General features: G+C 39.1%; 1 protein-coding gene across 3 annotated transcripts in view; it reads left to right on the forward strand.

Moving 5' to 3' along the window:
• Nucleotides 1-7,847: 7,847 nt before the first annotated feature.
• Nucleotides 7,848-24,840, forward strand: part of magixa (MAGI family member, X-linked a) — a 49,697-nt gene continuing 32,704 nt past the window's right edge. For all 3 annotated transcript variants that reach the window (XM_056261092.1, XM_056261093.1, XM_056261094.1), the window contains exons 1-4: nt 7,848-8,213; nt 14,463-14,752; nt 17,713-17,829; nt 22,041-22,160. In XM_056261092.1, coding sequence (XP_056117067.1) covers nt 14,473-14,752; nt 17,713-17,829; nt 22,041-22,160 — 517 coding nt within the window. In that variant the 5' untranslated portion in view covers nt 7,848-8,213; nt 14,463-14,472. The remainder of the gene's footprint in view (nt 8,214-14,462; nt 14,753-17,712; nt 17,830-22,040; nt 22,161-24,840) is intronic.

Below are 24,840 nucleotides of genomic sequence, written 5' to 3' on the forward strand. Positions count from 1 at the left end.
GAGTCTTTGCTCATTTTCCAACGCAACGGATCAATCTACACACACACACACACACACACGAGCGCGTGAGCGCACTCGCGCTGCCTCTGCGCGTGTCCTCGCGCTCTTGTGCGCTGTTGCATTTAGGATGTGCGAATGGCTGATCGAAATTCAGTTGTACTATTTCCATCTTTCTTTTATTTAAATGTTTACAGAGAGGAACGACCTTAATAATACAAGAGAAAATATTTGGGGAGGAATTAAAAGAAAGAAAGAAAGAAATTTCTTTAGAAAAAAACAATGTTGAGCTTCTCAGCCCAAACTGCAGCTGTGGTTGCTACATTGTACAAAATAAAGTGATTACAAGCACTATGGGATGGAATTTTGCCAACTATATATTATACAGTTCTGTTCTGTAATCTGACATTGAAATATATCACAATCCACAATAACTAAATAACATAAAATGCATCATAAAACAATCCAATGTACATTACTAATAAGCTTTTGTACTAAAACTGAGAATTCTCAATTGTGAATTTGGAAATACTAAACCTAAGCACATATTGGACCTGTAAAAAGATTATAGAACCTTCTGCATGTTTTAAAAAGGCATGTGGGAATAGAGGTCAGCTTATCAAGCCTTATCCCTATAGGAAAGAGGTTACCTGCACTTGTGTACTTTAAAATCAGCTTGAAGCTTTTGTCAGCAAATGAATTCCTCCTGACATTCCCATGACATACTCTAGTCTAAGTCGCTGTAATCCCTGCATGCATGTACTGCTTTGAACTTTGATTCAATGAAAGTTAATGCACCTTAAAAAAAAGAAAGACATATACTGCCATGTTAAAATGAACTCAAAAGTGCTGAGGTCTTAACTTCAAACATAATGAATAATTGTGCATAAATCCCTGTAGAAATAGAGTTGTGTCATCTAACTCACCTTTTAGGAGGAGCTTATACAATCACGATACATGTGACTGTGCATGCAAACAACCACAATACAGTTTAAAATTACAAAAAGAGGAAGCCATGGTTTTGAATATTTTCCATCTTATTGTCTGATGGTCTAAATCTCAGACAGTGCTATCATTTATTCATCCTTCATCAGACACTGGTCACCCAGAGGGATGTACAGTACAGTAATTGCAGAGACAGTCTCCCTGGAGTGACAGTGGGTTAAGTGCACTGCTTAAGGGCAATGCCCTCTTTTGAACACACCATGTCCTTTTTGCTTCACTACAATTGATGTCCGAATGCAAATGATCTTATTACTTAAGTCTTATGTTTATTCAGCTAGTCAAGGTCACTCCTTCATAACACTAACAAAATACACCTGAATGGAAAACAAACTTTCTCTGTCTGATTATGGTTGAGAAAGTGGCTGTTCCATAATTTTTTTAATGATCTTAGCTCTTACTATATTTTGCCTATACTTACTATTAAACAAAGTACTAAAATGAACAGAGGTACAACCCAGTCCACTATAGACTGCTGTATAGAATTCATTAAACAAGTGCTTGTTAAAATGGGCACATAAAAATGGACAGTTATTGCCCTCTAGTGGTTACACTCTCAGTTCTCGGCAGGATGACATCATAAAATATGTTAATGAAACAAAGTGCATGTGGCATTTGAAAGATTATCTCATTATCTGCGGAATGCCATTTTAAACTAAAGTAAATATTTCTATTGAACCGTTTAAACGCAGAGATTCTTATAATTATAATATGTATTCAGCTTTCAGAAAATATTCTCTCAAATCACCTCGTTTTAATGAGGTTTAGATCTTTACTGATTTTTATTCTCATGTGATATCATATAATATATGATAACACTGAAGAAAGTGATGAATTTTTTATTTTCCTCATCTCTCTCATTTGAAACCCTCCTTCACATGCTCTCGCCTATTTATCTGCTATCTTGTTCTGGAGAGATGAATTACTTTGATTTATCTCACTGTCTTCACTCAGCCCTCCCTCTCTCTTGCTCTCTCTCTTTCTCTTTTATTTCTCCCTCACTTTCTCTTTCTCTCTTCAGTGAGTGCCATGGTGTGCTCTGTTAGATTAGAGCTTAGCAGAGATGAATGTGTGTAACTCTGGTAAAAAAAAAAAAAAAAAGAAGAAGAAAAAAAGGCAAGGGGGTTTGGTTTTGCATTTTTATGTCACCGATTTCACCTGCTTATTTTAACATGTTCTTCACAAACAGCAAATCTGATGTGTTTGGATAGGGGTAAAAACAGAACAGAGTTAGGATAGATTCCCTGACCTTGCCCTAGCCCCTAGCCCTTATATTATGCTGCAGGTTCGTTTTTCGATATGTGGGTTGTCGGAAATACTGTTTAACCAGGTTGAACATGCCTGCAATGTGTCAACATGTTCGTACGTACAAAATTTCCATGATGTTTGCGGCTTTTTCATGCATGTTCAGTTAGCTGGAAATTTGAAGTAGTGCCATGCTCTACTGTTTAAACTTCAGGAAAACAAACATAGTGCATTTCCACACTTATATTCGAAATGTAAAAAAAATTTATATTACAAATACTGTTTATAATTTCAGTTTATGAAAAAAAAAGTTTAAGAAAATTGCTGTTTAATACAGCTTTAAAAATCATATGTTTGCATATTTACTTTTTTAATGTGCGAAAAGTATTATTGTAAAAGACTTACTGATTTTACCAGATTTTCTTTTCATATTGTGATTCTTGTTGAATTGCATTGAATCCAATAAGGGTCACTTTGACCCCGAGTCCCCGACCATAATTATTGTATCCAGATTTCAAAATATGGCTATACTAATCATTCATTTTTAACAGTAAAAAGTACATTGTGAATAATAAACTATATTTTATTATATTCATGATTTGTTATCACAACTTTTTATCTTTTCTCAAATTCTTTTCTCAACTTAGATAATTAATATGGTTCAGATAACATAATATTTTGAGTTTCTATTTATTAAACCAATCTCTTTTATTGTATTAAGTTCAAGTTCATTTTATTTATATAGCACGTTTTATAGCAGCCACTGACTGACCAAAGTGCTTTACAGAACTATAGAATTAAAAGACAGTAATACCATGCATAGCAGCACATCATAGAAAAGTACAGCAAAGTTAAGAACAGCTTTGAACGGGAGTAGTCAAAACCAGTATCAAAGAAAAAAAAGAAAAAAAAAAGAAAAAACATATACAGATATAAATATATATATATAAATATATATATATATATATATATACACACACTCACCTAAAGGATTATTAGGAACACCTGTTCAATTTCTCATTAATGCAATTATCTGATCAACCAATCACATGGCATTTGCTTCAATGCATTTAGGGGTGTGGTCCTGGTCAAGACAATCTCCTGAACTCCAAACTGAATGTCAGAATGGGAAAGAAAGGTGATTTAAGCAATTTTGAGCGTGGCATGGTTGTTGGTGCCAGACGGGCCGGTCTGAGTATTTCACAATCTGCTCAGTTACTGGGATTTTCACGCACAACCATTTCTAGGGTTTACAAAGAATGGTGTGAAAAGGGAAAAACATCCAGTATGCGGCAGTCCTGTGGGCGAAAATGCCTTGTTGATGCTAGAGGTCATAGGAGAATGGGCCGACTGATTCAAGCTGATAGAAGAGCAACTTTGACTGAAATAACCACTCGTTGCAACCGAGGTATGCAGCAAAGCATTTGTGAAGCCACAACACGCACAACCTTGAGGCGGATGGGCTACAACAGCAGAAGACCTCACTGGGTACCACTCATTTCCACTACAAATAGAAAAAAGAGGCTACAATTTGCAAGAGCTCACCAAAACTGGACAGTTGAAGACTGGAAAAATGTTGCCTGGTCTGATGAGTCTCGATTTCTGTTGAGACATTCAGATGGTAGAGTCAGAATTTGGCGTAAACAGAATGACAACATGGATCCATCATGCCTTGTTACCACTGTGCAGGCTGGTGGTGGTGGTGTAATGGTGTGGGGGATGTTTTCTTGTCACACTTTAGGCCCCTTAGTGCCAATTGGGCATCGTTTAAATGCCACGGCCTACCTGAGGATTGTTTCTGACCATGTCCATCCCTTTATGGCCACCATGTACCCATCCTCTGATGGCTACTTCCAGCAGGATAAGGCAACATGTCACAAAGCTCGAATCATTTCAAATTGGTTTCTTGAACATGACAATGAGTTCACTGTAATAAAATGGCCCCCACAGTCACCAGATCTCAACCCAATAGAGCATCTTTGGGATGTGGTGGAACGGGAGCTTCGTGCCCTGGATGTGCATCCCACAAATCTCCATCAACTGCAAGATGCTATCCTATCAATATGGGCCAACATTTCTAAAGAATGCTTTCAGCACCTTGTTGAATCAATGCCACGTAGAATTAAGGCACTTCTGAAGGCGAAAGGGGTTCAAACAGTATTAGTATGGTGTTCCTAATAATCCTTTAGGTGAGTGTATATATATATATATATATATATATATATATATATATATAAATTAACAACCTTATTTATAGGCCAAAGAAAACAAGTGCGTTTTTAAAAGTGACTTAAAAGAGATCACAGAAGGGGCTAATCTAACGTCTATGGGCAAATTGTTCCACAGCCGAGGCCCAACCACAGAAAAAGCTCGATCCCCCCTGCGTTTGAATCTGCATTGAGGGACTAGTAACAGATTCTTTTCACCTGATCTCAGACTTCTTTCTGGAGTATAAGGTTGTAGCAGTTCGGATAGGTAGCTCGGTGCTTGGTTGCATAGAGCTTTGTACACAAATAACAGGATTTTGAACTCAATTCTGAAATTAATGGGCAACCAATGAAGCGACATCAGAATTGGGGTGATATGGTCACTTTTCCGACTATTTGAGAGGAATCTCGCGGCGGCATTTTGCACCAATTGCAGACGAGCAGTTTGAGTTTTCGAGATACCGCAATAAAGTGAATTGCAGTAATCTACACGTGGTGATAAAAGCATGAACAGCCATCTCAAGAGTTTTAGGATTGAGAAAAGGTTTGACTTTTGACAACAGACGCAGTTGATAAAAACTAGAGCTTATTACAGAGGAGATTTGTTTATCAAATTTAAAAGACTCATCCAGTAGAACGCCCAGGTTCCGTACACTTGAAAATCTAAAAGCCGATAGTCTGCCTAGGTCGAAGGTGGCAGCCTGGGGATTAACAGTGGACCCGAAAACAATGATCTCTGTTTTGTTTTCATTTAAAAACAAAAAAATTTGGTCCAGCCAAAATTTTACTTCATCTAGACAACCTAAAAATGATGAAAAGGCAGAGGGATCATTTCTCTTGATTGGAACATACATTTGGGTGTCGTCTGCATAACAATGAAAAGATACCCCATGTCTTCTTAGAATGGTGCCCAACGGTAACATGTAGAGGGAAAAGAGAGAAGGCGCTAAGATAGATCCTTGAGGAAGCCCACAGGATAGATGCGCAGCAGAAGAGGAGCAATTTCCTAACTTTACTCTGAAAGTACGACCCGATAGATAAGACTGGAACCACTGGAGGACGATACCTTTTAGCCCCACATCATACTCTAGTCTGGATATCAGGATAGAGTGGTCGATCGTATCGAGTTTCTTTGTTCTGTTGAACACAAAAGAAGATATTTGGAAGAATGTTGGTACTACTATTAACTCTATTAACTCAATTTTAATTTCAATGAACTCAAAATTTTAAGGCAACCAGGTAACTTACTTTAAGTTAAGCCAACAATAAGGTTTTTTTACAGTGTATGCACTCAAATGTGCTTAAATCTGAGTGACGTGTTTTTGAGTGTGTGTTTGTTCCCATGTACAGTCTATACTCAAGGGTGCACTGGGATTGCAGCAAGCAGGCACTTCTGTACTAAAACTGAGTCATAGTCAGCACTTTCTTAGGTACCTCATTGACTTTAACCCCCAGCCAAACACATACACACTTCCACACAACTGTGGCACTGCAACAGGCATTCCATCACCCCCTCTGAAATGAAGAGAATGTCTTGTTAATTGCCCCATGTTATTTATGATACCGAAGGGCTGTATGCATTATTGAAGAATACTCTGTTGTTCTTTCGCGAGCAGCTCGATGCAATTGTGTCTGTTAACGCTCGTTGATATCTTATAATGTGGGCTATTTTATGGGGCAATTGTACGTGTTGGAAAATAATCTAGCCAAAGATGATGTCTTGCTTGGGGTGGGTGGTGCTTGCGGGTTGCATGCGCTACTGGCACTGTATCCAAGATACCCACACAGTTTCCTTGGCAACCAGAGAGAGCACATGGATAAAGTGTGCGCATTAGTTAATGATGCTTATGACACTTCTTTTTCCACACGTTTTTTTTTTCATCCAAAACAGTAGTGTAATAATGGCGGACGAATCTTTGAGGATTGCAATAGGCACTATTAAGCAGTGTTTTACAACACACACACACACACAGACACGCGTATGACTCGCATATGTAACATCGCGGAGCTAGAACGGAGAGTTGCGATTGTCTTTAGAAAGAGTTTGCGCCAACGTCATAGCGAACCGTAAACGGTGAACGTATTTCGCTGATGTCAGCTGAAACGGATCCATTAGATCAACGGAGACGGAGAAGCTGCTGCAGCGCGCGCGCGCAAACCACAAAGAGAGTCACTTCCAAGCTCATCAACTGCAATGTGAAAAAAAAAAGAAGCCACATTTTGTTACAAATACAACACTTTTATAAACGCATATTTAGGAAACGGTGCTCATTTTAGTCTAGAATAAAACTCTGCAAAATGTATTTTTTCTTAACCAGTATCCTACAACGGAAAGCTACCCTTAAAGGGATAGTTCACCTAAAAATGAAAATTATGTTATCTACTCACCTTTATGTTGTTCCAAACCTGAATGAGTTTCTTTGTTCTGTTGAACTAAAAAGAAGACATTTTGAAGAATGTCGGTAGGCCTAATCAAACAGTTGACGGTAGCCATTGACTTCCATATGGCCTATAGGAAAACAAATAAGCTACTATGGAAGTCAATGGCTATGTGTCAACTGTTTGGTTACCAACATTCTTCCAAATATCTTCTTTTGTGTTCAACAGAACAAAGAAACTCATACAGGTTTGGAACAACATGTGAGTTAATGATGACAGAATTTCATTTTTGGGTGAACGATCCCTTTTTTTAAAAGTTAGGCCTAGGCCTACTTTTAAAGTAAAAAGTTTTAATTATCTTGTAATTTAGCCTACAGATCAAATTGAACGAGTACTTTTATAAGGGGCAAAGGGATTTCCCAGAATTCCATGGTATAGCACGCATCACGTTTGTTTGAATAATTGTTTGTATGGATCTTCTTATTTATGTTACTGGGTTTGCTTTGTTTATGATATTAATGTTTAAAGCATGCATTTGCGGTGCCATTTACAAAAATACAGTGCTAACCTTGCTAAATGTAGGCTATGCTTTAAACAAGTTAAACATTTGCCAATGAGAAAAAAAAGAAAAAAAACTCAAGAAAATATCTAGTTTTAAAAATTACCATGTGCCTTATGCTAGAGAAAAATGCATAATTAGCCATTATTATTTAAGAATTAATTCGTCGATGAATTTGCACTTGTTGACAATACTGCATCTTAGATGAGCATTCGGAGATTTTCAAAGTGTCACCAAAATAAATACTTGCCTTGTGTCTTTGATCAGAACGTTCGCTCACTTCATGAGAAGCATGCGGTCCTATTCATTATCAATTCAAATATGTCTTCTTGATTGAAGTATTTGGGTAAGGAGTCACGGCGCGTTCATGTATTCCCAGTCTCGCGCGGCGCTGTCCAATCGCCTGCGACCATAAGGAGGTCCGATTCGTCCCTGTTTCACACAGCGTTCCCTCCCCGTCCCTGCCTCCTCCTCCTCTCCTCCCCTCTGCTTGGCTGCCTTATCATCGCTTCCTTATTGCCAAACCTGCAAAGACAGGGCTGTAGCCTACTGAATGCAACGTAATTTTGACCCATGTTCCATTAGCTGAGCGGCCCTGAGGGCACGAGGCTTCCGCGCGGGATTGTAATGCTACACTGTCCTCCCTCTCCGGCCAGTTCATCCTCAGCAGCGCAGAGCTATGGACCTGAAACCGTAGTGCTCCTCCAACACAGCATATCTGCAGTCACCTGCGACTCCAATAGGCAATCAATATTAATAGAGTATTTGTAAGGATTACAGCCATAAGGCAATACGTCGCGGGGGGGAAGGCTGGAATTATGAAGGTATGTCACAGACCGTCTCATTATTGCTTGGCTGACCATCCGATACTACTGCCTTATGCTTTTGTCCATTTTTCATTTCTGTTGGTGTACCGCGTGAATTCCATTATGTCCTTGCGTGGCGACTGATGCCAGGGGAGCCACTTTGCCTTTGCAGCATTTAACGCCGCGCGCGTTCTCCGTGTCAGCTGCTTTGTTTTTGTCAACTATCTCCACATCTTCTAGCGCTATTCATTTCAAGTCTGCATGTGCTACACATTTTTGTCTTTCGTAAAAGATGCTCGCGTGAAAGCTCCTCTCGGACAACAATAGCAGTACATTATCGCGAGCGCGTGAGTGAACTGTTGGTCCACGTAGTAAAAGAGCGGCCTCGCGCAGTCCTGTTTGGAGACAACAGAGCCCTTTCAGGTTTACGTGGATTTAGGTGTTTTTCTGTATACAGAGAGTGAAGAGTGTGTAATGCGAGAGCGAGCAGGTGCTGAGAATATGTGTCAGACCAGTTGCGACTCTGTACCGTGGGTTTGCAGTGATGTGATGTGAGATGAGATGTGGGATACATACCCCACTCTGCTGGTAAATAATGACCATTGCAGTCATTGGCTAGCTGCATGCAGCCCCTCTCGGCACCATCATAACCCTCCACAGCGTTTATGACCACACTCATACGAATATCACTGTTTTATTAGGGTTGTGAGATCTCAAGCATGTTATGAGGAGAAAGCTTCCCACTGAGTATCTGTGAGGGAATTTGACAGGGCATGTGTCAGTCAGAAAACAAGCCAATGTTATACAGAACAGAATGATAATTATTGGCAAGTATGCTTGCTTACATACAAAAGGAACTTGTCTTTAATAAAAATAAATAATGTGTTGGGTATTGCACATGACACTTAAAATTACGCAAGGGACATCTTGAATGTCCCCAGTAGGGTTATTACATTTGAAATATAATAAACACTAACTGAAATAAGTTTGTTTTATTACTTTTTATTTTCTTTCAGCTAGCTGCCAAGGCAACATTTCTCATTTCATTTAGTTTGTACTAAGTGTTTGATATAAAATAACTATAAAACTAAAGCTGAAATAAATAAATAAATAACTAAATGGACATATCAAAAAAACATACTAATACTAATGACTACAAAACACAAAAAATGACTAAAACTAATGTATAAATGAAATAATATGAAAATATAATAGTAAAGTTTTATGTTGCTAAAGCACTAATAAACAGTGCATTCACATAAGCACACACATTAAGCTCATTTTTAACCATTTTAAATTTGATAAACTATCACTGACCACTTGGGCAAGCTACCACTGCAGAACTGCCTGCCTCTGTCACTCTGAATCTCACTATATCTTTCCCCCAGGCAAGACATACCTCTCATACCTCTCCTCACCTGCCCTCTGCTCTCCCCGTTACGTTCACTTGTTTCTCTCGTAAGGCTGCTAGCATGAAGGTTATGGACTTAAATCAACAGCCAATAGTGTCGTTATGCAAATTAGCCTGTGCAGGTGTGCATTGTGGGCATTCATATGTATGAGCATGTGTGCAGGGGCCGTAAAGTTTCATCTCCAGAATACATAGTGGACTTGCACGTAGGATGCCAATTTGCAGTGAAAAGACACTTTCAATGCCTTAACCTGGTTATGAAAGTGACAAGTACTGTAGCTGATATTGTTCCATTTGACCCTAGGATTTGTAGTCCTGAACTAATATGGTATGACTTGAATCATGTTGAAATAACATCTAGTGTGACCTCTTTTGACTGAAGAGGTTTCTTCTGAGTTCCAGATTGTTTGTTTTTATTGAGGAGGTATCCTGACTGCTGATGTGGAGAAAACCCAAACCCCTTGGCTCTACATCGTCCTGAACGCTTTAATGGTTCAGCACATAACGGCAGACTGATGTACCTGAGGCTCTTTACAATAGCGATCCGCAGTGTGATGCCGCAGAGAGATTTGAAACATGTCTGCAAGCGATTACATTTGATTGGGATCTGATTTGAGATGATTTTGAGTTTTGATTGGGTATACATGTTTCTAATGGAACTTCTGTGGACATTTTCTGTCTTTGTCAAGTTGATCTTTCAAAAGAAATCCTGCTTAAACCAGTCTAAGCTGATTTGCTGGTTTACGGTCGCCTGACAAGACGAAAATCCTTCTAAACCAGCCAACAGTCCAGGCTGGGAGACCAAATAAGACCAACAAACACGTTTAAGCTGTTTTTTATTCAGGAGGAAAGGGTGATGATGTGTAGTCTTATGCTTCTCTAATTTGGGAGCTTCAGTGCTACAGTGCAGTGAGATCAAGACATCCCATAATCATTAGCTTCAGAGACAAAACACAGGGGTAGTAATCGATTGTCATTCTTCTGATCTACGATCTAGTTCCACAGCATGAACAATTAATGTTAAGAGTTGCTGCATTAAATGTCGACAAATCTCAAACATCAGCCGTCTTCAAAAGTCGGACCTCAGCGCTTAAATATCTCATCTTAGAATGTCATCCACAAAACTTTGATCTGCATCTCTCTTCTTGGCCCAGTGACATCTGGACCTTTAGTTTTGGACCTGAAGATCCAGCAGCAGGATTTATCCTCTCTCTGCACTTCATCTTTGGTGGCACAGACTCCCTCAGCTAGAGTGTTCAGGCAGGGTTGGAGATTTAAACTTAGTCACATTTTGAAAACTGCAAGTAAAATGTTTTCTAAATTCCACTTTTGCTCTACTGTAGCTTGAATAGTAATCCAGCTTATACTTAAAACTGACACCGTGCTCTGCAAATATTGTTGGTCATTTACACCTGACCTACCTGTCAAAAGTTGGGAATAATAATAATAAGAATTTTTTTTAATGTTTTTGAAAGAACTGTATTATGCTCACCAGTCACCAAGGCTGCAGTGATGTGATAAAAATAAATATTGTGAAATATTACTTCAATTTAAAATGGTTTCTATTTTAATGTGTTTTAAAGTTGTAATTAGATTCCTGTGATGGCAAAGCGGAATTTTCAGCATAATTACTGCAGTCTTTAGTGTCACATGATCCTTCGGAAATCCTTCTAAAATGCTGATTTGGTGCTCAAGAATCATTATTGTTTTCAATGTTGAAATTTTAGTGAAAACCATGATACACTACCATTCAAATGTTTGGGGTAAGTAAGGTTTAAAAAAAATAATTGAATACTTTTATTCAGCAATGATGCATTAAATTGATCAAAAGTGTTCTTTTAAACTTTCTATTCATCAAAGAATCCTGATAAAAATGTATCACGGTTTCACAACATTGATAATAATAAGAAAGCAGCAAATCTGCTAATAGAATGATTGCTGAGGAGAGACACTTCATAAGATACTTCTTTCAAAAACATAAAAAAATCGTAATGATTTCAAACGTTTCACCGGTAGTTGGATAAAAGCATCTACTAAATGAATAAATGTCAAATATAGTCATGCTGCATACCTGTCGTATCCTGGATTTCCTGGTTCATGCAAATGTAGTTGAAATGTACAAATGCATTGGCCATTTGAATGAGTTTGAAGTGCAGCCATTGCATTAGGAACATTAACTCTTTGCAGAGCCATCTTAAATGCTCTTGAACCAATTCTTTTGTTTGGTGTTATGAGTTCTTTATTCTTAAGAAAGATTGGGGGGGCAGTTTTGGGCACCTTTCCAAAGTACTTAATCAATTATTCTCAACATCTCAGCAGCTCATGAAGACTCCGCATGGATGTGTAATGCGGAAGATTCAAGCGAGATTTAATCAGAAAGGGAACAGCCTCTAGATCTCGATAAAGTACACAGATGTCATATGGCAGTGATATACTTGAAGAAACTTGTCTCAGCTCAGACAAAGTGTATGTCTGTGACACATGAAACATCATCCCAGAGGGATGCCACAACCGCAGCGAACAAAGTGCTAGACAAGATCCAGATGCATATTTAAAGCTAAGTTATATATTAATCTTGTATCCTAAGTGCTGAGTCTTATTTCACCTGCATGAAAGGTTTTCCGGCGAACCGTACATGCTCATAACACATACACACTGTACTGTGCTCTGTGTGTGTGCGCTCAAGTGAGGTGCGAACACACTGCGGCAGGTTGGATGGACTTTGATACCTAGCGTTTGAAGTGCTCACGCCACTGTTTGCTTTCAGTTTTTAAGGTGACTCGCGCCGCTATTTCTCCACGGCTCCCAGGCAGAGTCTGTGAGACCTGGAGATCTAACTTTCTCTCTCTCTGTGAGGTAATGGAAAAGACCCGCAGCGCCGGAATGCACGGTCTGGTCTCCTCTCCTCCCCTCCCTGAGTTTACTGCAATGGTGTAGCTGTAACTATGTAACTCTGTTAGTATTGTTCATTTAAACACTCCCCACCCCTGCTGATGTATATCAGATGATGCATTAACTAGTGTGTGATCTTTGCACTGCAGGGTTGTAATCAGAAAGTTGTAAGCGTGTTCTCATTCTCAGATGGGCAATTTATTTACCTTTTTAATTTTTTTGTATTTTTGTATCTTTAGCTGCTGATTCATATCTACAGAGACTATACGAGTCGCTATATGGCTAAGCAACAGGGACACACATGCTGAGAGAGAGAGAGGGCCTTCTGCAGCCAAACCTGATGCGTAATTTGGCAGATCCTTTGAGATACGGATTTTTTTTGTATTTTTTTCTAATTTAATGTTTAGTGGAAAGCCCCAGACAATTTTGCTGATGAAAACGTGTACGTTTTCGGTTGCAGAATCAGTGACACCTGAAATAGATGTATGCATTTTTAATGAGCCCGTGTAAATTGTGTTTGTGGATGAAATCACCCCCCACTGCGTTTTGACCATCTGTTTGCTTGTTTTGTTTCAATTTGGAGACTCGTATCATGTGTATTGCTTGTGGAACACCACTGGGACTCGCATAAATGTGCCTTTGAAGAGTTATGGGACGTATATTGTCATTCTATATATGTATTTGACTTTACGCGGTTTCATCCTTTTTGTTACCGTTTTAGTGGACTATGTCCTCAGCTTTAGTCGACTAAATAAATATACATTAAAAAAGTTACTTTGTTGTATCTAAAAAAAGTTGTATCTTGTTCACTTCATATACAGTGCAGTACCATTCAAAAGTTTGGGGTTGGTAAGATTTTTGTTTTGGTTTCGAAAGTCTCTGATGCTCACCAGGTCTGCATTTATTTGATCACAAATACAGTAAATATAGTAATATTGTGAAATATTAGTACAATTTAAAATTTCAATATATTTTAAAATGTAATTTATTCCTGTGATGACAAAGCTGAATTTTCAATTTTGACAAATCTTACTGACCCTATACTTTTGAATGGTAGTATACAGTACTTTAAATACATTATTAAAACTTTTTGTTTCTGAAGGCTGTCGCTGTAACCATTAAACCAGTATTATGACATATGCTGTACATGATATGAGATGCACAGTGAAGGTGTTTGAGGTTTCAAAATGTCATTTCAAAATGATCTGAATTTATCCATATTCAATTAACCTATTTTGAAAACCATAATAGGTTGATTAACCGGAATATTTTTAATCAGTTTTTGTGCAAAGATGTGCAAAGGAGGCTATGATTCTGGACATAGAAAAATCTCAAATTCCTCCCTCAGACCTTAGACCTACTGTCAATCGTTATATATTAAATAGGTGGCAAGAAGAGTGGGATATGTGTACAAACAATAAATTACATGAAATGCACCCTGAAATCTCAAACAGACTTTAATCTCCCTTAAAACAAGATTTGATCAAGTGGTGTTCACTAGATATCTTATAGGTCATACAAGATTGACACATACCTGTACATTTTTGCTTAGAGGCGAAGACCCAACTTTATGTAGGTTTTGGTTTTGATTTTTATTGTATATGTAACTTGTATTTTTGTAATTCAGTTTTTTGCTATGAAGAAAGCCACAGATGCTGACATGGCATTAAATAAAACTATACTGATTGTGCAAAGATGCTGATTCATAGTCAACCCTACTGAAAAAAACCCTACTCGTGGTCTTCTAACCTGCTCAAGCTAGTCTTTCGTTGGTTTAGCTGGGTAGTCAGCTAAATTCACAGTTTGACTAGATGAAAAGTGCCTAAGACAAGGCAATGGACCATCCTAGCAGCCTAGGCTGGTTTAAGGTATTTTTTTTTTCAGTAGAGAAATCTCCTTTTTAATGTTTGCAAACAACAAATAAACATGTTTGAACAATGTCTTTCCTTTTTCGTTTCTTACAGCGCTGCCAACATGTCTAAGGCCACTGTTAAGAAGCTGCACTGGCGCTCAAAAGTGCAGGAGAGCTTCGTCCCACTGGGCGGAGCCTCGGGAGAGCTTGGTGTGGCCATTGGAGGTGGTGCAGATTATGGAGAGTTCCCATTTGTTACAGCAGCACCCGGGGGTGGAGCCACTGTTGGTGACGTCATCCTAGAGATTGGAGGTACACCTGTCCTGGGATTGACCTTGGGAGATGTAAGAGGGGTTCTGAACTCATGTCCACATCCCATTCGGATCAAAACCGTCTTACCAGGTACTTTATTTATCGATAAGAGCAAATTGACTGTTGTGTGACACCATGAGTTGGAGAGTAACAAGCTTTTGCACTGATCCAACTCTTTCTTTGCATTAGATAAGAGTAGGGCAATGCAAAGAAAAGAATTCCTGAATAAATTTTTTTTTAACAATACACAACTGACAGAAGATTTAGAGTTTTGTCGTTCAAAGAGACATTTCATCCAAAAATGAAAATTCTATCATCTTTTACTCACCCTCATGTCGTTTCAAACCTGTAGGACTCCTTTTTGTGGAAAAGGCTATATTTTGAAGGATATTCTGGCCTTTTTTCACTTTAATATAATAAAAATGAATGGGACTGATTGCGGCTGTCAAACTCCAAAATGAGTTTCATAACAATTTTATAAATTTGATCCACAAATGTGGATCCAATTATTCTGAATCAGTGAGGCCCTTGACCAGTCCAAATCCGTAAACAAATTCTGAACTGATTCAATGAAAAAGGATTTATTCATGAATCAAATGTTGTTAAAAGCTGTAGGACAGATGTCAAGATTTTCAGCAAATATTGACTTTAATATCTTTAACTACTTCTTTTTTCCCCCCGGATGTATATGGACCACTTTTATATCATATTTACCATACATTTATTTACATATTTACCTTTAAACACTTTAAACAAGTCATTTTCGCCTCAGTCTTCATTTACTTTTTATTATTTTGGAAAGAGTGGCCAGGATATTCTTTACAAATTCACTTTTTGTGTTCCACAGAAGAGAAAAAAACGTGTTTGAGGGATTGACAGAATGTTATTTTTTACGTGAAAGGTTCCTTTAGATGTTTTAAGTTTCTAGTTCATAGGCCTGGGGTTAAACTTGGTGACCTTTAATTACTAATCCAAATTTTTACTCACAAGACTGCTAGTACAACAAACCCCTTTATTTTATAGGTTTTATCTGAATTTTGTTGCACTTTTAAATTAAATACTTTGGATGTTTAAGAGCTTTATACCTACTGACATTATACAGCCCCAAGTAGATCACAGTGTTGACATGTCACGTTAATGTCATTCTGCCGGAAGATTGCATTATCCTAATCTAGCCTCTCTGAATACATTAGTTCCAGATACTCCATGGGGATTTTATTTACTATACTTGAATTATTATTTTTTTAAATTGGTTTTGACACCATAAATTAATGCTCAGTGAAGGCATTTTCACTCTCTCAGATTTGTGAACACAATATCTTGAACTAACAAGAATGTCAAATTACTCCTTCTTTTGTGAGATACAGCATCATTTGTATAACAAACAAGAGTTCTAAAAGCTTTTTTATTAATTCAATTACACAACAAAACTATCACTCAGAGATTATAGATTTTTTTAGGTATTGAATGTTTGAGTATAGCAACTTTGCTGCTTGGTTTAATTACTGTAGAATAGTTACAGTATTTATATAAATAACTAGCCTGACGTCATCATACTCAGATTCTAGTCAGAATCTCAAATGTTGTGGGCGGGGCTAAATTCGGCTGGCATCCAGGCTAGGAAATAACCAAAGTAGAAAATTCATCTTTTTTTATTCTATTGAATTAATTATACACTAGCTTTCAAAATGTTGGGGTCAGTAAGAATATTTTGACATTGATATTTTTACAAAACATTGATATTTGACATTTGATATTGTTACAAAAGATTTCTACTTCAAATAAACAGTGTTCTTTTGAACATTCTGTTCATCAAAGAATCCTGAAAAAATGTATCATGGTTTCCACAAAAATATTGAGCAGCACAACTGTTTTCAACATTGACAATAATAAGAAATATTTCTTGAGCACCAAATCAGCATATTAGAATGATTTCTAAAGGATCATGTGACACTGAAGACTGGAGTAATGACAGCTGGAAAGCTTCAGTTTATTTGAAAAATGAATGACACATAGTATATTTACATAACATCTTTTCTGTTTCTTTTTATCTTTCCTTAAGGAACTTCAGGGTTTATCAAATGTTTTTGAACTTCCACAACCAATCTCTCCTCCTCCATGTATGATGTTTAAAATACAAAAAGAGCGAGACAACCAAATTACTGTCAAAGTGTAGTATCGCTTGCCGCTGTTGTGCTTGGATAAAACAGAACCTAGATTAGTCCACACAGTATTTTTTCTCAAAACAGTATGTAAAAAGGATCCTGATTTGCCAATAGCTATGACAGGTCTCCACCTTCCCACATTTCAGTGTCAGACATTAAGTGGATGTGATATCCCACTCTCTATTACTTAACCTCTCCGGAACTCTCTGCCCTGGTTGGCCCGATTGATCGCTGTCAGCGTGGAGGGGGGGTGGAGCCCGGCACTGGCGAGTAACGGGGCGGGCAATCCCAGTCCACAATGCATAAAGACCATCAATATCTTGCGCGAAAGGAAGCTGGCTGTCATCTAAGGTCATAACGCACTTTAAAAAATGAATAGATCAGCGGGAAATGACTCATACTACCTTTCCCATGAGTCCTTGAGGAGTCCATGTGTTGAGACTGTGTGCGGAAAGGACCACCGGATTATATTAAGTGCAAAAATCAATACAGAGAAGCCGAGCGGTCCTCGTTAGGTGCTCCGCAGTGCTTGTTTGTGACAACAGCACACTGACCTTAGAGACTTCTGCAGTTGCAGTGCAGTCTCAGCATGCTTGAATGTGCCTGTGAGGTCTGAGGTGTTACTGTAGTAACCTGAGGTGTGCAGTATTAGGACTGAATTCAGGGGGAGAGACCGTTTAACCCTTATCGATCTTATGGTGTATTTCGGTTTATTTTCAGAACTGCATCTTTGGCAGTTTCACTTTGCCAGTTCACCTTTTTTCTCATATTTCCATGGTGACAGCAGTGTTCTATTTGTGAATTTGGCAACAGTGCTGTTATTTAAAAGTGGTTTCAAATCTCTCCATTTCATTCTCGTTCATGTGTGTTGTTTGTAATCTGCAGGCTCGACTCTCTGTAAGGATCTGAGACTTTACCTGAGCAAGTGTTTTACACCCGGATCAATGGACAGCCAACTCCAACAGGTCATACGAGAGAACCTCTACCTGCGCGCCGTGCCCTGTGAGTGAACCAAACACCTACATAATGCAGTAATACTGGGCTCTTTAAAGGGTTAAGCTGGGGACACACCGGTTATGAATGTAATTTGATACTCACGACTGATCATGCCCAAACGTCATGCCCATGCCAAGTCAGAGACAGTTGCGTTCAGTCGGTGTTCGCAGTTGGTGTTTAAAATCTTCTCCAGTCATTGGAAACAGTCTGTAAGTGTGCTCAGTTCAGTCTTAGAATGTTTCAGCTAGTTGTTAAGTGTGTCCCGGCATTAGATCACCCAAAAATGACATTTCTGTCATTAATTACTCACCCTCATGCCGTCCCATACCTCGTTCAGGCCCAGAAAGGTAGTAAAGACATCGATAAAATAGTCCATGTGACTACAGTGGTTCAACCTTAATGTTATGAAGCCACGAGAATACTTTTTGTGTGCAAAAAAACTAAAATAATGACTTTTTCTCCAACAACTTGGCAACAAACAAGGCTCATTAGCTAGCTCCTGTGTCAGCATCACACGCATGTGTCGTGGTGCTCACATGACCAGCGTCGGCCAATAGTGAGCCTACGTTCTGACGTAGAACCCGGAAGCGCTGCACTGTTTGTTGAATAATGTCATTATTTTGGGGGGGTTTTGCCCATAAAAAGTATTCTTGTCGCTTCATAACATTACGGTTGAACCACTATAGTCACATCGACTATTTTAATGATGTCTTTACTACCTTTCTGGGCCTTAAAAGTTGTAAAGACGTTGCTGCCTATGGGTGGTTCAGAAACCTCTCGGATTTCATCAAAAATGTCTTCATTTGAAGATGAACAAAGGTCTTACCGGTTTGGAATGACATGAGGGTGAGTAATTAATGACAGAATTTTCATTTTTGGGTGAACTAACCCTTTAACATGGGATGTCAAACTAATTTTGGAGAAAAATAAGAAAATGTGTGTAAAATGTTCAAATGTCCAGTTGTAAAATCTATTAAGTTCATTTGCTTACTGTCTAATGCGTTTTGCAGACAAAACTGGAAAGTACTCTATTCATCTGGTAAACTCTAATCTGATTGGCTGACTTTTTTTTTTCTCTTTTTTTTCCATCAGTCCATTTGAAAACAGAGTCATGTTTACAAGATACCAGATTGGCACAACAAGTGCTTTTGAGGATGAAATAATCACTGGATTTGGCCATGTTTGTCATTAAAGGTGAACATAGGCTTTATTTAGACTTAAGGGGAAATCAGATTTTTATTTGATTTCTGTGAGAAGTAATCCATGAGACTTTAGTGATGGATGTTGTACCATTATGTTTTCCATGCGTTCACACTTACAAATAATTATATAGAGTAAAAGAGTATGTGTATTTGGTGTGCTGTCCGGGGAAGGGCTCCGAGCTTGAAATGGGGCCTGAACCCAGAGTTCTCCCCCATATCCCTGGCTGCGATAGGAACTAGCTGAGGAGTCGGGGTGGCAGAGGAATTTAGAAAAGACTGTAGAGGAACATAGTTATAGGCCTCCTCTCATGCTGATTGGGTAGAAGTTCGTTAATAAAACATAATTTCTTGAGGACACTATCCAAATCTGAACACATTTATCACAGACAACTGCATAAAAATCTAATTATTCTAATCTGATTTCAAACTGCATTCAAAAGTGGTTTGGATTTAGCTTGTGAAAATTTAATTTGGGTTTCATGTGGTTTTTATTTTTTCCTGGAAAAGAAACGCAAGTAAAATGAATGGGCAATAAAACGCTAAATTCTGATCACTGACTTGACACATTTTTAACCTTTTTTTTTCTAGTATTTCATTTTTCGATAAAACTATTTGTAGAGACTCCCAGCCCATTATTTAAGTGAATTTTACAATGCAATATGGATCAAACCTCATGCTTTTTAGTCACAGGGCTGGCTACACAAGATTATGTATACAATATGTAAAATGGCTCCCTGCTTCTTCTCTCTATCAACCAAGGGTTCCTTGGCCTGAAGTTCACACATATGAGAAATGAGATCAGAAAAAGCATGCATGCAATCTCATGCTTTAATGCTCTCAGAGACTGTAAACAAATCCAGTTTACAATCATGTCAAACCTCATACAGAGTCAAAGGTTCAGTCACTTTGAGGCAATGCGATGCACTTTAACCGTTGCCTTGGCAACTGTCATCAAATGTCACAGCAGTGCGCTCATTGTGAATGGCACTGTTCCATATTTTGCCTTGCAACAAAACGGCAACTATTTTCAGAAATGATTGCATGCATTTATTTATTAATGTATAGCTCATGCTGGCATCAGGCTCATCAGGTTCACCGTCACAGCTGATGCATTTAATCCGTCCTGCATGATTCGAACTTTGCCTATTTCCTGATCTTGAATCCCTAAGCTGCACATTTGTCTTTGTCTTCAGCCTGAGGTACCCTGCTGTGCCTTTCAGCACTCCTGTGCTTGCTCATATGCATAAGCGAGTAAGCACCCAAACACAGACCCATTCACACATGCTTGCGCATTTTCGTGCGCCCATTCACATAACGTTTAATCTATCGGTTCAGTTGCATAGCCCGTCTACTCAAACTGAAAGGCTTTCCCAAATAACGTTCCCGTTTATTCAAAACGTCACATCTCTGAATTGCCTGCAGGCAATTAGAAGACTGTGTACTGTAAGATGCTCCTCTTTTCTGTTCTTTTAAGATAAAATAGAACAGGTGTGTCAGTACAAAAGCATGCGGCTATAGTTAACCAGGTGCAAAACGTCATGTTAAATGGTTGGCATATACAGAAATCAACATTTACTTTTCTAATACACATTCCTGGTCATATTGTGCATAATTCACCAGTATATGTTGTTCCCAAAGAAAAAAAAAAGTAATCTTTTGTCAAGATGTGATAACTTGCTCAACTGTCCTTTCCAACTGACATCACAAAATCCATATATTTCAACCCCGACCACCTGGCTCCGTTCTGATATTTTACACTTGCTTTTCACAATCCAATCAGTTTTTTGATGGGTAAAAATGTTTTGATCTTGTTAAATCTCCAGTTTAAATCTGTCACATTATTACGGAAGTAAAAAGTCCTCGGTGTCTAAATCCTTAATGTCTCATCCTACACACCATTAGAGATTCATTTCAGAGTGAATGTGTTGGGCTCAAATGTGTTGCGTAAAAACATCATTGTTTCAAAAGGGGGGGAAACACACGCTTTTTGCATTGGTTGTCATTAGGATTAATGCAATACAGGCACTGTGATGTCATATACGGGGTGTATAATACCCTGGGACAATGCAGTGTTTTGTTATTAATGGCTGATTTATTGTATATGGTGGCTGAAGGCTTTTAAGTCATTACAATCCTGCTTGATGTTGAATAACTGTGTGTGTTGTATCCTTGCGATAGGTGCACTACCTCATAAACCATGTACCTTTTCTCTTCCTGAAGACTTTTGCTTCAGAGCCATTTGTTATGTTGGCAAGTTCGATTGATCAAAGCATGCAGGTTTCCTACTGTATCTCTTCTGAATTGCCAGAATTGCAGTGATCAGGTTAGCCTAAATTGTGATGCACTGCTTATCTACCTCAGGAAAATCCACTTGTCCCAACTTTCGTGTGAGATGGAATTAAGCTGAGAGAAAGTTGTATAATTTCATCACCGTGGGATTATAGAGCAAGTCTGAAGTGTTTGAAATCATAATCAGGTGTCGCCTCACACCACCGAAGTCATATGCAAATAGACACAGACACACGCACAGTTTATTTGATATATATTTAGTATGTAAATGCTGTAACATAACTGCTTTTACCCGCATTTGACACTCACATCATACATTAAACTCCGCCGCTTTTCCATATCAAGGCCAATCAACTTGCTACAAGTTCAGTGTGACAGCTGTGTCTCTGTTTTCTCTGAGGTCTGTGGATCCAAACATCAAACGCATCAAGGAGACTGGCTTCCTGGTGATGTCATCAGGATTTTTTTTTTCTTCAAAAAATGCATTAGATTTTTTAGCGAAGGGAAGATGCAAGTTTATGAAAAAATAATGAGCGAGCGATCTTTTAAAATGCCCCATGTGTCTGTAGCACTATAGCCTTCCTATTTTTACTTTCTCTTTTTAAATGGCTTGTTGTCTACTTGTAACAAATTCATATGTATTTTTTGATAAGTTAAGCAAAAAGAACAAACATTGTATTTTTTGATGATTACAGTCATATGCTTGCTCTCTCTGCCCCGACCCAGGTACGACCAGGCAACCACGGGATGGAGAGATCTCAGGGGTGGATTATAACTTTGTCTCCATTGAGGAATTCTTCTCCCTGGAAGAGTCTGGAGCCCTGCTGGAAAGTGGGAAGTTCAAAGGTCTGAATCTGAGTCTCTCTTTTATATCCACTTTATGCATCTAAACCAGTGGTTCTCAACTGGTTTGGCCACAGGGCCCACATGTTCCCATGGTCATGAAGCTGCGACCCAATTTTTGGGGAATTTTATATTTATATATTTATAGACAAGTGCCTCATCTTCTTGATCCTCACGTAAATTATTAGATTTCGATGGGCGCAGTGGGGAAGAAATTCCGTCAAAATTATTAATTTTGTTTGTTTGTTTGTTGATCACAAAGTACAAAGTAGATAAGGAAAACTAGGATGCCGGGTGTATTCAAAGCACCGCCCTTACTGTTTACAATGTGTGGAATGGTGCGCTGTGATTGGTTGAGCGGATGTATCGCATTCTGTAGAGAAGGGAGACTGGGATTTGTCGCGCTTTGGAAAGAAAGAGAGAAAACATGACAATAACACGGCGGATATCGCATTTTATGTAAAATGGAAAATGGACTTTTCAATACCAACCAAATACAATACTGATTTGTGCGGGAACTAAAAAATTGTTTAAATGGCGTTTATCGCGTTTTGGAACCAAACTCTTCATATATATATATATACACTCACCGGCCACTTTATTAGGTACCCCATGCTAGTAACGGGTTGGACCCCCTTTTGCCTTCAGAACTGCCTCAATTCTTCGTGGCATAGATTCAACAAGGTGCTGGAAGCATTCCTCAGGGAGTTTGGTCCATATTGACATGATGGCATCACACAGTTGCCGCAGATTTGTCGGCTGCACATCCATGATGCGAATCTCCCGTTCCACCACATCCCAAAGATGCTCTATTGGGTTGAGATCTGGTGACTGTGGAGGCCATTTTAGTACAGTGAACTCATTGTCATGTTCAAGAAACCAATTTGAAATGATTAGAGCTTTGTGACATGGTGGAAGTAGCCATCAGAGGATGGGTACATGGTGGCCATAAAGGGATGGACATGGTCAGAAACAATGCTCAGGTAGGCCGTGGCATTTAAACGATGCCCAATTGGCACTAAGGGGCCTAAAGTGTGCCAGGAAAACATCCCCCACACCATTACACCACCACCACCAGCCTGCACAGTGGTAACAAGGCATGATGGTTCCATGTTCTCATTCTGTTTACGCCAAATTCTGACTCTAACATCTGAATGTCTCAACAGAAATCGAGACTCATCAGACCAGGCAACATTTTTCCAGTCTTCAACTGTTCAATTTTGGTGAGCTCTTGCAAATTGTAGCCTCTTTTTCCTATTTGTAGTGGAGATGAGTGGTACCCGGTGGAGTCTTCTGCTGTTGTAGCCCATCCGCCTCAAGGTTGTGCGTGTTGTGGCTTCACAAATGCTTTGCTGCATACCTCGGTTGTAACGAGTGGTTATTTCAGTCACTGTTGCCCTTCTATCAGCTCGAACCAGTCTGGCCATTCTCCTCTGACCTCTGGCATCAACAAGGCATTTCCGCCCACAGAACTGCCGCTCACTGGATGTTTTTTCTTTTTCGGACCATTCTCTGTAAACCCTAGAGATGGTTGTGCGTGAAAATCCCAGTAGATTAGCAGTTTCTGAAATACTCAGACCAGCCCTTCTGGCACCAACAATCATGCCACGTTCAAAGTCACTCAAATCAACTTTCTTCCCCATACTGATGCTCGGTTTGAACTGCAGGAGATTGTCTTGACCATGTCTACATGCCTAAATGCACTGAGTTGCCGCCATGTGATTGGCTGCTTAGAAATTAAGTGTTAACGAGCAGTTGGACAGGTGTACCTAATAAAGTGGCCGGTGAGTGTATATACACAGTATCTCATAAAAGTGAGTACACCCCTCACATCTCAGCAAACATTTTAGTATATCTTCTCAAGGGACAATACTATAGAAATGAAACTTGGATATATTTTTGAGTAGTCAATGTGCTGCTTGTATAGCAGTATATTTACTGTCCTCTGAAAATAATTCAATATACAGCCATTATTGTCAAAATAGCTGGCAACAAAAGTGAGTACAACCTAAGTGAACATGTCAAAATTGTGTCTAAAGTGTCAATATTTTGTGTGAGCACCATTGTTATCTAGCACTGCTTTAATCCTCCTGGGCATGGAATTCACCAGAGCTGCACAGGTTGTTCCTGAGATCCTCTTCCACTCCTCCATAATGACATTACGGACCTTCTCTTCTCCATCTTCCGCTCGAGGATGCCCCACAGTTGCTCAATAGGTTTCAGGTCTGGAGACATACTTGGCCACTCCATCACCTTCACCTTCAGCTTCCTCAGCAAGGCAGTCGTCATCTTGGCGGTGTGTTTGGGGTCGTTATCATGCCGTTCGGCACAGTTTCTGAAGGGAGGGCATCATGTTCTGCTTCAGAATGTCACAGTACATGTTGGAATCCATGTTTTCCTCAATGAAGCGCAGCTCCCCAGTACCAGCAGCACTCATGCAGCCCCAGACCACGATGTTACCACCACCATGCTTGACTGTAGGCAAGACACAATTTTCTTGGTACTCTGAGCCAAACAACTTTATCTTAGTCTCATCAGACCACAGGACACGGTTCCAGTAATTCATGCTCTTGGGCAGGTTGCTTTCTTGTGAGCCAGCTTCAGGCTTCCTTCTGGGACAATGGACATGCAAACCGACTTGTTGCAGTGTGTGGCGTATGGTCTGAGCACTGACAAGCTGACC

This window comes from Rhinichthys klamathensis, unplaced genomic scaffold, assembly GCF_029890125.1.
Source record: "Rhinichthys klamathensis goyatoka isolate OS25496 unplaced genomic scaffold, OSU_Roscu_1.1 h1tg000180l_1, whole genome shotgun sequence".
NCBI lineage: Eukaryota > Metazoa > Chordata > Actinopteri > Cypriniformes > Leuciscidae > Rhinichthys > Rhinichthys klamathensis.